The sequence below is a fragment of the Saccopteryx bilineata genome, chromosome 2, assembly GCF_036850765.1.
Source record: "Saccopteryx bilineata isolate mSacBil1 chromosome 2, mSacBil1_pri_phased_curated, whole genome shotgun sequence".
Classification (NCBI taxonomy): Eukaryota; Metazoa; Chordata; class Mammalia; order Chiroptera; family Emballonuridae; genus Saccopteryx; species Saccopteryx bilineata.
The window spans coordinates 312,886,992-312,900,325 of NC_089491.1; the positions used below are offsets into that span (position 1 = coordinate 312,886,992).

Consider the following 13,334-nt stretch of genomic DNA (forward strand, 5'->3'; position numbering starts at 1 on the left):
TCGGGATTATGATTTAGGGTGAGTCACTTCCAAAGAGAGCCAAGTGCATCCAGGTGTAGGAGGTGCCCAGGAAGATTCTCTCCTATGCTAAAACAGTTACATATCTCAGGCAGGGGTGAGGCATGTGGGTAGGGCTCAGTTCGGCAGTTCTCCTCTTGGTGTCACTGTCCAGGATTAATATTGATATTCAGCTGACCTGGAGGTCGAATATGTCTGAAGGGTGAGCTCAGCTGGACCCCTCTCCCTCTCCTTGTAGTCTCAGGGTCTCTTCATATGGTTTCTTCCTCAGGGTAGACGGACTTCTTACATGGTGGCTCAAGGCTCCGACAATGAATAATGACCTGAGATACTTGGAAGTAGAATCTGCTAGTCTCTTTAAAGCCTGAACCTAGAAACTGACAGAGTTACTTCTACAATATTCAATTGTTCAAAGCAGGATTTAGTCCTTTCCTCTTCCAACAATACCCTGTCCCCCAAGATTTAAAGGGCTGAAGAGATATAAAACCTACTTCTCAACATGTATCTCTTTTATACCTCTTTTATTTTTTTATTTATGCCTGATTTTTAATAATTAAAAGGTTTTTGTCTTTTAAAATATTTATTGATTTTTTTGCCTGACTAGGTAGGCGGTGGCACAGTGGATAGAGCTACGGACTGGGATGCGGAGGACCCAGGTTCGAGACCCCGAGGTCGCCAGCTTGAGCGCGAGCTCATCGGGTTTGAGCAAGGCTCACCAGCTTGAGCCCAAGGTCACTGGCTCGAGCAAGGGGTTACTCGGTCTGCTATAGCCTCCTGGTCAAGGCACATATGAGAAAGCAATCAATGAACAACTAAGGAACCACAACGAAGAATTGATGTTTCTCATCTCTCTCCCTTCCTGTCTGTCTATCTGTCCCTCTCTCTAACTCTCTCTGCCACAAAAAAATTAAATAAATAAATAAAATGGGGAGAGAAAAAAAAAGAGCTCACCAGATGTCAGAGATAGACACAAGAGTGGACCAGAGAGCTAAATATATATATATATATATATATATATATATATATATATATATATATATATTTATTTATTTGTGGGGGGTACAGAGGCAAGAGTGAGGGAGAAGCAGGAAGCATTAAATCATGCTGTTTCCTATATGTGCCTTGACTGGGCAAGCCCAGGGTTTTGAGCCGGTGACCTCAGCATTTCAGGTCGATGCTTTATCTACTGAGCCACCACAGGTCAGGCTTGTTTTGTTTTGTAAAATGGCTGGCCTGACCTGTAGTAGCTCAGTGGATAAAGCACCAACCTGAAATGCTGAGGTCACTGGTTCAAAACCCTGGGCTTGCCCGGTCAAGGCACATATGAGAATTGATGCTTCCTGCTCCTCTCCCTTCTCTCTCTCTCTTTCTTTCTCTCTCTCCCTCCCCCCTTTTCTCTCTAAAAATGAATAAATAAAATCTAAAAAAAAAAAAAAAAAAAAAAAAAAAGGCTTGCCTGACCAGAATGTTGCGCAGTGGGTAGAGCATTGATCTGGGATGCTGAGGACCCAGGCTTGCAACCATGAGGTCGCCAGCTTGAGTGCAGGCTCATCCAGCTTGAGTGTGGGCTCCCCAGCTTAAGTGTGGGGTCATAGACATGAGCCCATGTTCACTGGTGTGAGCCCAAACCAAAAGGTCTCTAGCCTGAAGCCCAAGGTTGCTGGCTTGAGCAAGGGGTCACTAGCTCAACTGGCATCCCCTGGTCAAGGCAGATATGAGAAGCAATCAATGAACAACTAAAGTGCAGCAACTATGAGTTGATGCTTCTCATCTCCCTTCCTGTCTGTATCTCTCTCTCTCTTAAAAAAAAAATTAAAAAATATACTGAGCATCACACAATTTTGTCAGGCACTGTACTCTGATATTGTCCCTACATATAGATGAGGAAATGAAGCCTGAGAGAACACGTGTATTGCCACGGTCACACAGCTAATACATGGTAGATAGAGCTGAGTCTCCAAATTGAGTCAGTCTCGCTGCAAAGTCTATGACCCTAACAGTGTGCTATGCTTTTAAACTTTTTAAAAAAATATTTTATGTGTTTATTTTATTGATTTTAGAAAGAGAAGAAGGGAGAAAGAGACAGGAACACCACTCTGTTTCTTGCCATGACCAAGGATGAAACCGGCAACCCCTGCACTTTGGGACAATGCTCTAACCAAATGAGCTACCCAGCCAGGACTTAAGTCTTTTTCCTTTATTTTTTTTTACAGAGAGAGGGACAGATAGGGACAGACAGGAAGGGAGAGAGATGAGAAGTGTTAATTCTTTGTTGCAGCACCTTAGCTATTCATTCATTGATTGCTTTCTCATATGTGCCTTGACCCGGGGTCTTCAACTGAGCCAGTGACCCCTTGCTCAAGGCAGCGACCATGGGGTCATGTCTGTTATCCTATGCTCAAGCTGATGATGTCAGGGTTTCAAACCTGGGTCCTCAGCAACCCAGGCCAACACTTTATCCACTGCACCACCACCTGGTTAGGCTATATTTGCATTTGAATGAGCATTATGAGGCTCAACTGAAATGTATGTAAATATCCTTAAACATAGTAAATGCTTGTTAAATACTATGTTTTAGGCATTCAGTGCTTTAAAAAAATGGAGGAGAGGGATGGTAACTAAGTTAAGTTTATAATATAGAGTAGGATTGTTTCATTTTTAGATATAGAGGAAACCTAGACATCATCTTTATTCTGAGGAAGTTGTGTGTATGTGTGTGCACGTGTGTTTTATCAGGAGAGTAGCTTTCACCCTGAGTATATGTAGTAAGGGAGGTTGGGGTAGCCTGTATTTACTAGAAGCATTGTTTCATAAAACCCTGGCAGAGTGATGTTTCCCTTCCCTTCGTGTCCTTGCCAAGACTCAGTAGCTTGCTTCTGTGTTTCCTTCAGCATCCAGTCAGAAGTGTCCTTTGAGGGAGCCTATGGGAATCTCAAGAGGCTATATGACAAGGCAGCCAAAATGTACCATCAGCTGAAGAAGTGTGAGACTCGGAAACTGTCTCCCAGCAAGAAGCGGTGAGTGAAGCCTGTGGCAAGAAGGGGCTCTTCCTGATTTGGTGCAGTAGAACCATAAGGACTCTGGAGCCACTCACCATTTACCCTGGGCTCCTCTCATTTCAGATGTAAAGACATTAAGAGGTTGCTGGTAAACTTTATGTATCTGCAAAGCCTCCTGCAGCCCAAAAGCAGGTAAGTGGAAGAGAGCATGAGCAGGAACTCTTGTCTAGTTAGCCCATCCATGACAGCTCCTTTACAGAGCACGCATGAAGGGGAGAGAGTGGGCTGCTGAATTCTGCTTCTCAAATATAAATTCTGTAGCCAGTTAGTATTTTCTTTTTTTTTTTTATTTGTATTTTTCTGAAGCTGGAAACGGGGAGAGACAGTCATACAGACTCCTGAATGCGCCCGACCGGGATCCACCCGGCACCCACCCGGCACGCCCACCAGGGGCGATGCTCTGCCCATCAGGGGGCGACGCTCTGCCCCTCCGGGGCGTCGCTCTTCCATGACCAGAGCCACTCTAGCGCCTGGGGAAGAGGCCAAGGAGCCATCCCCAGCGCCCGGGCCATCTTTGCTCCAATGGAGCCTTGGCTGCGGGAGGGGAAGAGAGAGACAGAGAGGAAGGGGGGGGGGGGTGGAGAAGCAAATGGACGCCTCTCCCATGTGCCCTGGCCGGGAATCGAACCCGGGTCCCCCGCACGCCAGGCTGACGCTCTACCGCTGAGCCAACTGGCCAGGGCTCAGTTAGTATTTTCTTAGCATCCCTCACTGTTTTGCCTAAGGAAGGGTTCTGTGCCGATTCTCCTCTGAGCAGCTCTTCCTCTGGCACAGAATGGGCTTTTTTTTATTTTATTTTATTTACAGAGACAGAGAAAGACGGACAGACAGGGACAGACAGGAAGGGAGAGAGATGATGAGAAGCGTCAATCATTAGCTTTTCATTATGACACCTTAGTTGTTCATTGATTGCTTTCTCATATGTGCCTTGACTGTGGGGCTACAGCAGAGCAAGTAACCCCTTGCTCGAGCCAGCGACCTTGGGTCCAAGCTGGTGAGCTCTGCTCAAACCACATGAGCTTGCACTCAAGCTGGTGACCTTGAGGTCTCGAACCTGGGTCTTCCACATCCCAGTCCAACACTCTATCCACTGCGCCACCGCCTGGTCAGGCACAAAATGGGCTCTTAATAGATGTTGAAGGAATAACTGAATGGGAAGCCCACTTACATCCCTTCCATTTTATGCCTGCCTTTCCCATATTGTTTTGTGTGCTTCGGAGATCAGCCTGGCCTGACCAGGCAGTGGCGCAGTGGGTTGAGTTGTCTGCCTGGGATGCACGGGTGTGTCCGGCTCGAGCGTGGGCTCACCAGCTTGAGCGTGGGGTCGCTGGCTTGAGTATGGGATCACTGGCTTGGCTGGAGCCCCTCAGTCAAGGCACATATGTGAAAGCAATCAGTGGACAACTAAGGAGCTGTAACTATGTATTGATGTATCTCATCTCTCTCCCTTCCTATATGTCTGTCCCTGCCTGTCCCTCTCTTTCTCTCAAAAAGAGAGAGAGAGAGACCAGCCTGGCATCTAGTCCCCCCCGCTGCACTGTCTGAAGTCTCCCTTGCAGGACCCCTTAGTCTTTTCTCTGAATCCTGTATTCCCAACTCTCCACCTGCCCCAGCCTCCATCACTAACCTCCACTATTATTCCTGCCTTTTTGTAGCACTGTGGACTCAGAACTGACGTCTCTTTGCCAGTCAGTCCTGGAGGACTTCAACCTCTGTCTCTTCTACCTGCCCTCCTCACCTAACCTCAGCCTTGCCAGTGAGGATGAGGAGGAGTATGAGAGCGGGTATGCTTTCCTCCCAGACCTTCTCATCTTTCAAATGGTCGTCATCTGCCTTATGGTTGTGCACAGCTTAAAGAGATCAGGTAACTCTTTCTGGGTCCCTCTTTTCTTTCCCACTGGCTTCTGGGATCCTCTACCCTTTTCTGCAGTTTCTATTTATAAACTTCTACCACAAGCAGCCCCTTCACTACTGTGTCGCTGTGTGGCTTTGGGAGAGTGAGGGACAAGGTGCCTTACCCTAAAGGGCCTCCTGATGAATGAACAAGGCAAGCAACATATTTCCTTTCCCCGTTGCCTCACTCCCGCAGACACACACACCCTTGGCCAGGACCCAGGCAGATACAAGGGTCAGTTCTGCACACTTTCCTGGCAGAGGTATATGTAGAGCAAGATGGAAGGAAGGAAGGGAGAGGCAGGGCTGGATATGAAGGTGCTTGAGGCTTGCAGAAGAACCTTTGTGAAGGCATCAAAGCCAGGAAAGATGAGATGGGATAGGAGGATGCGCTTATGTGAGGAAGTGCTGGGTGAGCTGGCACAATCTAGATTGCAGGATAATAGTGGAAAGTCTTTTTAACCTTAGAAGAAACTTTGAGAGGTAGTTTGATCCTTGGATGGGTTGAGAATAAGTGAGATTGGGTTGGAATCAGTGGTGCCTCATTCTCAGGGCCTTGGGCCCCTAATGCCTGGCTTTCCTGGCTTTAGGATCCAAGCAGTACAGTGCAGCTATTGCCTTCACCTTGGCCCTCTTCTCTCACCTCGTCAATCATGTCAACATACGGCTACAGGCTGAGCTGGAAGAGGGCGAGAATCCCGTCCCGGCATTCCAGAGCGATGGTACAGGTGCAGGAATGGGGGAGGATGTGACTGGAAATGTGAGCATGTGGATCCAGGGAGGGGAGCACAGGCATGGCGGGGTTGGTGGTGCCGAAGGATATCTTCCAGCTTCCAGCCTCTGCTTTGTCCCTAGGTCCTACCTGCCCGTCCTCTTTCCACAGATGAACCAGAGTCCAAGGAACCCTTGGAGAAGGAGGAGCCTCCTCCCACAGCACCTCAAGTGGATGATGTTAGAAAGAGCCGGAAGTTCTCCCGCCTCTCCTGCCTCCGCCGCCGCCGCCACCTGCCCAAAGCTGGTGATGACAGTGACCTGAGCGAAGGCTTTGAATCTGACTCGAGTCATGACTCAGCCCGGGCCAGTGAGGGCTCAGACAGTGGCTCCGACAAGAGTCTTGAAGGTGGGGGTACAGCTTTTGATGCTGAGACAGACTCGGAAATGAACAGCCAAGAGTCCCGATCAGACCTAGAAGATATGGAAGAGGAGGAGGAGACACGGTCCCCAGCCCTCGAACCCCCTCAGGCCAGGTCAGAGGCTCCTGAATCCCTCAATGGCCCTCTGGGCCCCAGTGAGGCTAGCATTGCCAGCAATCTACAAGCCATGTCCACCCAGATGTTCCAGACCAAGCGCTGCTTCCGACTGGCCCCCACCTTCAGCAACCTGCTCCTCCAGCCCACCACTGAACCTCACACATTGGCCAGCCATAGGCCCTGTGTCAATGGGGATGTGGATAAACCTTCAGAGCCAGGTATTTGGGCCTCTGTTCATGATCCTGCTCTGCTCCACACCTCCATGCCATCAGCAGTCACCTGAGAGAGGCCACTTCACTGTTTGCGAGCACCTCTCACCTCCATCCTTGCAGCCTTACCTTTGGCCCTCTTCATAGCCAGGATTTTTTCCTGAGAACCCTCATCACCTGCTCACTTCCTCATTCCCAGCTCCAAGCCTACCTCATGGTTTTCTTCCTCTCTCCCTTCACCCTGCCCTGTGGGTTTGGGGCTTCTTCATGTGACAAGTGCAGCTACAGTTTCTTCCCCTGGTGCCACCCCAGGTCCTGTCAGAACTACTGGAAGTTAGAAAAACCAGCACTCACCAGGGCAGGTGAATTAGAGTGAGACTTACCTCCTGAGGGTCTTTCCTACAGGGAGCACCTGGTCAGCAGCAGCAGTGAGCACTGCTTGAGTCTGTGCCAACCACTAGGCTGGGCCTTTTTCAGGTGTTATCTCACTTTCACAGCAGTCTGGTGGTGGAATTGTTGCTACTCCTGATCTAAGTGCTATTCTTTACCTCCAAGCTGCTATACATGGTGCTCCCTTGGTCTGGGCCGTATTTTTCTTCTCTATCCCAAACCTATTGCCTGGCTAATTTTTACTTGCTGTATAGATTGTAGCTTAAAAGTTAACTTGATCTGGGACTTCCAAGGTTAGGTTAGATTTTCTTTTCCTCCCCTCCCCTTCTCTTCCCTTCTTCTTTTTCAGTGAGAGAGACAGGAAGGGAGAGAGATGAGAAGCACCAACTTGTAGTTGAGGCATGTTAGTTGTTCATTGATTGCTTCTTAGACGTGCCTTTACTGGGGGCTCCAGCCAAGTCAGTGACCCCTTGCTCAAGCCACCGACATTGGGTTTCAAGCCAGCGACCGTGGGGTTATGTCTATGATCCCACACTCAAGCCAGCGACCCTATACTCAAGACAGATGAGCTCATGTGCAAGCGGGCAACCTCAGAGTTTTGAACCTGTGATCTCAGTGTCCCAGATTGACACTATCCACTGCACCACCACCAGTCAGGCAGGTTAGATTTATTTTACGTGAGCTCCTTTAGTTTCTGCACTTGTGCAGCTTCCAGCCCTTTCCCAGTCAAGTGTAATTGTCTATTGACTTGCCTGTCTCTCCCAGTAGCCGTGAGCCTCTTGAGAGCAGGATAATCTATGTTTTATCCTCAGTACCTAACAATACCTGGCATATGGGTGGGACTTAGGAAACATTGAATAAGAGAAATGATGCCTAACTAGGTGGTGGCGTAGTGGATAGAGCATCAGCCTAGGATGCTAAGGACCCAGGGTTTGAAGCCCCGAGATTGCCAGTTTGAGCATGGGCTCATCTGGCTTGAGCGTGGGTTCATAGAATGACCCCATGGTTGCTGACTTGAGTCCAAGGTTGCTGCCTCCCCCCCCCCCCATGCATGTGTGCGCAAAAAAGAGAAAGAAATAGGAAGCTGATGCTCAGAGATTGACTTAGCATACCGAATTGCAAAGTTGAAAAGCTAAAAAATAGAAGTAGTTCTTTTAGTTATGTACCCCTTTTCTCCCTGCAGCTCCCCTCTGTCTGCCCTGCCTTCCAGCACAGAGTAGACACTTCATAAGTACTGGTTGAATAGCCTACCATGTGGTGGTACAGTGAATAGAGCGTTGGCCTGGATGCTGAGGACCCAGGTTCAAAACCCTGAAGTTGCTGGTTTGAACACGGAGTAACTGGCTTGAGCGTGGGATCATAGACGTGAGCCCAAAGGTCACTGACTTAAAGCCCAAGGTCGCTGGCTTGAGCCCAAGGTCACTGGCTTGAGCAAAGGGTTACTGGCTCGGCTGGAGCTCCCCAGTCAAGGCATGAGTGAGAAAGCAATCAATGAACAACTAAGGTGCCATAATGAAGAATTGGTACTTCTTATCTCTCTCCTTTCCTGTCTGTCCCATCCTCTCTCGCTAAAAAAAAAAAAAGAAAAAAAAAGTATTGGTTGAATATAGCTGTAGACCAGCCTCACAAATTACCTTGAGACTAAAAGAATCATTTAGGCCCTGGCTGTTTGGCTCAGTGGTAGAGTGTTTGCCTGGCATGTGGGTATCCCAGGTTCAATTCCCAGTCAGGGCACATAGGAGAAATGCCTGTTTCTCCACTCTACTTTTGCTTCTCCCTCTCTCTTTCTCCCTCTCTCCTTCTCTCCCTCTCTCCCCCTCCCCCTCTCCCTCTCCCCCTCTCTCTCTCCCCGTCTCCCTCTCCCTCTCCCTCATTACCCCTTTCTTTCTCTCTGCCTCTCTCCCTTTCCCCCTCTTCCTCCCCTCCTCCTGCAGCCATGGCTTGATTGGAGCGAGGTGGCCCCGGGCACTGAGGATGGCTCCATGGCCTCCACCTCAGGTGCTAAAAAGAGCTTGGTTGCTGAGTAACAGAGCAACACCCCAGATGGGCAGAGCATTGTCCCCTAGCGGCCTTGCCAGTTGGATCCCTGTGGGGACACATGTGGGAGTCTGTCTCTCTGCTTCTCTTCCTCTCCCTGAGTTAAAAATTATAAAGGATCTCCCACTGCCAAACGTACACAGCTTCCCAATAAATGGTTGTGGGGAGGAAAGAAAAAAAAAATTATAAAGGAGCCTGACCAGCCGGTGGTGCAGTGGATAGAGCGTCAGGCTGGGATGCAGAGTACCCAGGTTCGAGACCCCGAGGTCTCCAGCTTGAGCACGGGGCTCATCTGGTTTGAGCAGAGCTCACCAGCTTGGACCCAAGGTTTCTCTGGCTTGAGCAAGGGGTTACTTAGTCTGCTGTAGCCCCACGGTCAAGGCACATATGAGAAAGCAATCAATGAACAACTAAGATGTCGCAACAACAAAAAAACTGATGATTGATGCTTCTCATCTCTCTCCGTTCCTGTCTATCCCTTTCTCTGACTCTGTAAAAAAAAAAAAAAAAAAAAAAAAAAATATATATATATATATATATATATATATATATATATATATAAATAAAAATATAAATATAAAAATAAATAAAGGAATCATTTACAAAGGTACCAGGCTCTTGGTTGAAAAGCAACCAGTTAGAAGTTAGTAGGTCTGGACAAAGTAAGCAGGGGTCTATAAGTGAGTTTTTTATTTTTCATATCAAGATTTTGCAAAAGAGTCCAGACAGGGTGGGGCATGCTCTCCCCACATACCTGAAGCCTGTTGTCACATGCCTATTCATCCCAGTTCTCTTCACCCACTCCCAGGCTCTGAGGAGGGTTCTGAGTCAGAGGGGAGTGAGTCCAGTGGGCACTCCTGTCGGAATGAGCGCAGCATCCAGGAGAAGCTACAAGTCCTGATGGCAGAAGGCCTGCTTCCTGCTGTGAAAGTCTTCCTGGACTGGCTGCGGACCAACCCCGACCTTATCATTGTGTGTGCACAGGTGTGTCACTCCACTGCCCTTTGTCAGGTCTCGGCATTGGAGAGTAGGATGGGGCCTAGGAATCCCCTCTGATGGTCTGCTCAAGATTAGAGTTGTTTCCAAGCACCTGCTCTGTGCTGGGCTCTTGAACACTTTCTACGGAGGAGTAGGCCTGAGCTTTGCTTTGGAAGAGCCTATGACCTGGAATACAAATTGTATGGATGGGAAAGTGAGAGAGCATCTTACTCTGCTTTGTATCTCCAATGCCAGGCATTGTACCTGTCATTAGGATTAATGCTGATGAGAATATGAGTTTGGTGAGTCTCAAGAGATGGGAACTAGGGAATTGGTGGCATTTTCAGACGGGTTGTGAAGGTGCTTAGGGAATGGCTCAGTCCTGCAACCGGACCAAATGGTGTCAAGCTGGCAGCTCAAAGGCTGGCTGGGGCAGTGGTGGCCTCAGGTTCAGAGTCTTGGTCTTGAGCCTCTGGTGCTCTGGGGCTTTTATTCAGTGTTGCTTTACTCTAGTAGCGCACCTGCCCTGAGTGGAGGTCCCTTCTCCTTGCAGGGCGCCCTAGATGAGAGGGGTCAGGGCCACACACACCATTGGGTGTGTGCTTATGTCTGATGACAGCTTAATTACTCGGTCACTGTTAGTCATTGAGGGAGGTGGGGTCACATTTCTGAGAGGTGTCTCAGTGTGGGCATAGTGAGGTTCTGTAGTAGGCGTGGAGAAGCGTCCTTCCATGTTCTGGCTTTTTCTACCACCAAGATTCAGACAGTTCTTCCTGTAGTTGCATACCTTCTCTTTTTGTAAAGCCTTAAGCTGGGGGTAAAGTTCAGCAAGGCTCCATAGCCCCCTTCATTCGTCTCGGTTTCCAAGCCCTCCACAAACCCTTCTTGACCTCTGTTCATTTTTTATCAAGTCCGACTAGGCTTGTGATCACAACCGGCAGCCTCTCAAGTAGTGCTTTCTTGCTCCCTCCCGTCCCCTCCCCCTCCCCCCACTGCCCTGGCTGAGGACCTCTTCTGCCCTCTCTCCCCAGAGCTCTCAGAGTCTGTGGAACCGCCTGTCTGTGTTGCTGAATCTGTTGCCAGCTGCTGGCGAGCTCCAGGAGTCTGGTGAGTGACTCCCAGCACTACTCTCCTTTCTCTCTCCCTCATTGGCCCCACGAAGCCCATCCCCCCCCTTCCTGGTAACCTGGCCCTTGGTGTAAGGAGGTTAATGGGATTCACTGCCAAGCCTCCCTCACACACAGCAGTCATTGTGGCCTTGGCCTCTCTGGTTTCTCACCTCAACACTGCCCCACTGTGGGCAGGTGGCCTGGTCTTCCAGGGGATGGCAGTGGAGTGGGCAAGAGCAGACAGAGTAAGGGTGACCCGGAGGCCAGCTGCAGGTGCTGGTGGCACGTTGGTGCCTTGGTCAGGGAGCATTGATCTCGACCTCCAGAGCTCATCTGCCGGGCTTGTTTCCTTCCATCACCTTTCAGCTGGAAACCTCCACATTCTCCTCCGACTGGACTCAGCAAAGGCTAGGTTCCTTCCTTCCTTCAGAGTCAGCCCCTCCTCTCACTTTCATCCTGATGTCATTGCCCTTGGTCATGGAGCCTTAGTCTGAGCTGTCCCGGTTCTCCCCACCTGCTCTGCTCGTCCAGCCCTTCCAGCTCTGGGCTTCTGCATTTGTCTCTTTCCTCTCCTCCATTTCTCCCCATTCTGTCCTCGGGGTATGTATATCAGCCTGGGAATCTCCAAAGGACCAGGCTGTGTCCCTCTGACTGGGGGTTTCCATAGGGCAGGTGGTCTCATGGGTCCTCTTTCTCCCCAGGCCTGGTCCTGTGTCCCGAGGTCCATGACCTTCTTGAAGGTTGTGAACTGCCTGACCTCCCCTCTAGCCTGCTGCTCCCCGAGGACACAGCACTTCGCAACCTGCCTCCCCTCCGCGCTGCCCACAGACGCTTTAACTTTGACACGGATCGGCCCCTGCTCAGCACTTTAGAGGAGGTGAGAACATCATTTCTCAGGCCACAAGTTCTGTTGTTAGTCAGACACAGTAGCACAGCAGGTGCTCAGCGCTGGAGGGGCAGGCAAGCACGCCTCCCGCCCAGGCAGGGAGTGAGCCATTGAGCTTGCTGTCCTTCCTGGCGGATGTCCTTGCACAGCTCTGCTGTGGGTAGGGTCTTCCTCCCCTTTACCTATCTTTTGTAGAGGACAAAACAAATGAATTATTTGGGCTTTGAGTCTTTTATCAGTCTCTTTTTTTTTTCCTATGGGCCCAGCCTCCTCTGAGCTGAACATCAGACAATCAGAGAGTTAGAGCTGGAAGGGCATGCACTGCCCACTTAGTCCAGTGGCTTTCGCCCTTGAATCTGTGTCACCACGTGGGCCATCTGGGGGCAGCAGAGGGAAGCCAAGCAGACAGGCTGCTGGGCTTCCTCCCTCCACCCTCACCCCCGACACACACTCTTTTTCGTTGCTCTCTCTGTAGCCAGAGCAGCTTGGCTTTATTCTGTTTGGCATTTTAGGGTTCTAGATAAGATATTTGATGGGAAGAAGGGTTCTGCCGATAAAAATAAAATAAGTTAGAGATGTTGGTTATACCTGAGGAACTGAGAGTCAGAGGAGAGGGATGGCATTAGAAGCCAGGCCTCCAGGCTCTTCTCAGCCCGAGCCCTGGTTCTCTGGTCCTGTGAATCTCTCGCCCTTTTTGCGTACTCCTCGCAGCTGGAGGCTTTGGGCCTCGCTGCTCCTATTTTGCACCCTGCAGACCACGAGCCTTTCCAAGGAGCACTTGTTGCTGAGGTGGCTGACGTAGGGAGGCAAGGGGGCAGGAGCCCTAGTGGGCAACCCTGCTCAGCTGGGCTGGGCCCCCGTGTCTCCTCACAGTCAGTCGTACGAATCTGCTGCATTCGCAGCTTTGGCCACTTCGTCGCCCGCCTACAAGGCAGCATCCTGCAGTTCAGCCCAGAGGTCGGCATCTTCGTCAGCACTGCCCAGTCCGAGCAGGAGAGCCTGCTGCAGCAGGCCCAGGCCCAGTTCCGCATGGTGAGTCAGCCCCGCTACCGTCCGATCCACTCAGCCCCCGTTGGGCTCACTGGGAAACGAGGGTGAGGGACTTAAACTGGTGGCCCATGACTGAAGAATGTGGTGATGGGGTTGAGAAACTGAGCCTGGGGAGAGAGGAAGCAGGGAAGGAAACTAAGGGAGAGGCTGCCGGACAGGAATGGGAGTTGCTCTGAGCAGAGGCAGCATGGCACTGGACCAGTATCCAGACAGCCTGGGGATTGGGGGCCATCTCTGTCCTGTCCTTGTCTGTGATTTGAGCGAGTCGCTTAACCCTTGCTAAAGCCTCTTTCCTTTTCGGTTTTGTGGGAATTGCAACATCAGCTTTTGTTGTGATGATGGAATGATAGTACCTATCAGGCACCTTGCACATGATCACAGCAGATGCTCCCTCCCTTCCCTTCCCTTCCTTTCCCTTCCCTCTCAGAGGACTGAAGACTGACGAATGGAAGGGA

At 50.2% G+C, this 13,334-nt stretch overlaps 1 protein-coding gene across 3 annotated transcripts in view; it reads left to right on the forward strand.

Annotated features, from left to right (window-relative positions):
- Positions 1-13,334, forward strand: part of SMG5 (SMG5 nonsense mediated mRNA decay factor) — a 38,104-nt gene that overhangs the window by 17,603 nt on the left and 7,167 nt on the right. For 2 of the 3 annotated variants that reach the window (XM_066261834.1, XM_066261832.1), the window contains 9 exons: positions 2,910-3,035; positions 3,141-3,209; positions 4,733-4,941; positions 5,561-5,698; positions 5,854-6,438; positions 9,665-9,840; positions 10,866-10,941; positions 11,645-11,820; positions 12,703-12,861. In XM_066261834.1, coding sequence (XP_066117931.1) covers positions 2,910-3,035; positions 3,141-3,209; positions 4,733-4,941; positions 5,561-5,698; positions 5,854-6,438; positions 9,665-9,840; positions 10,866-10,941; positions 11,645-11,820; positions 12,703-12,861 — 1,714 coding nt within the window. The remainder of the gene's footprint in view (positions 1-2,909; positions 3,036-3,140; positions 3,210-4,732; positions 4,942-5,560; positions 5,699-5,853; positions 6,439-9,664; positions 9,841-10,865; positions 10,942-11,644; positions 11,821-12,702; positions 12,862-13,334) is intronic. The other variant, XM_066261833.1, reaches the window with a different exon arrangement.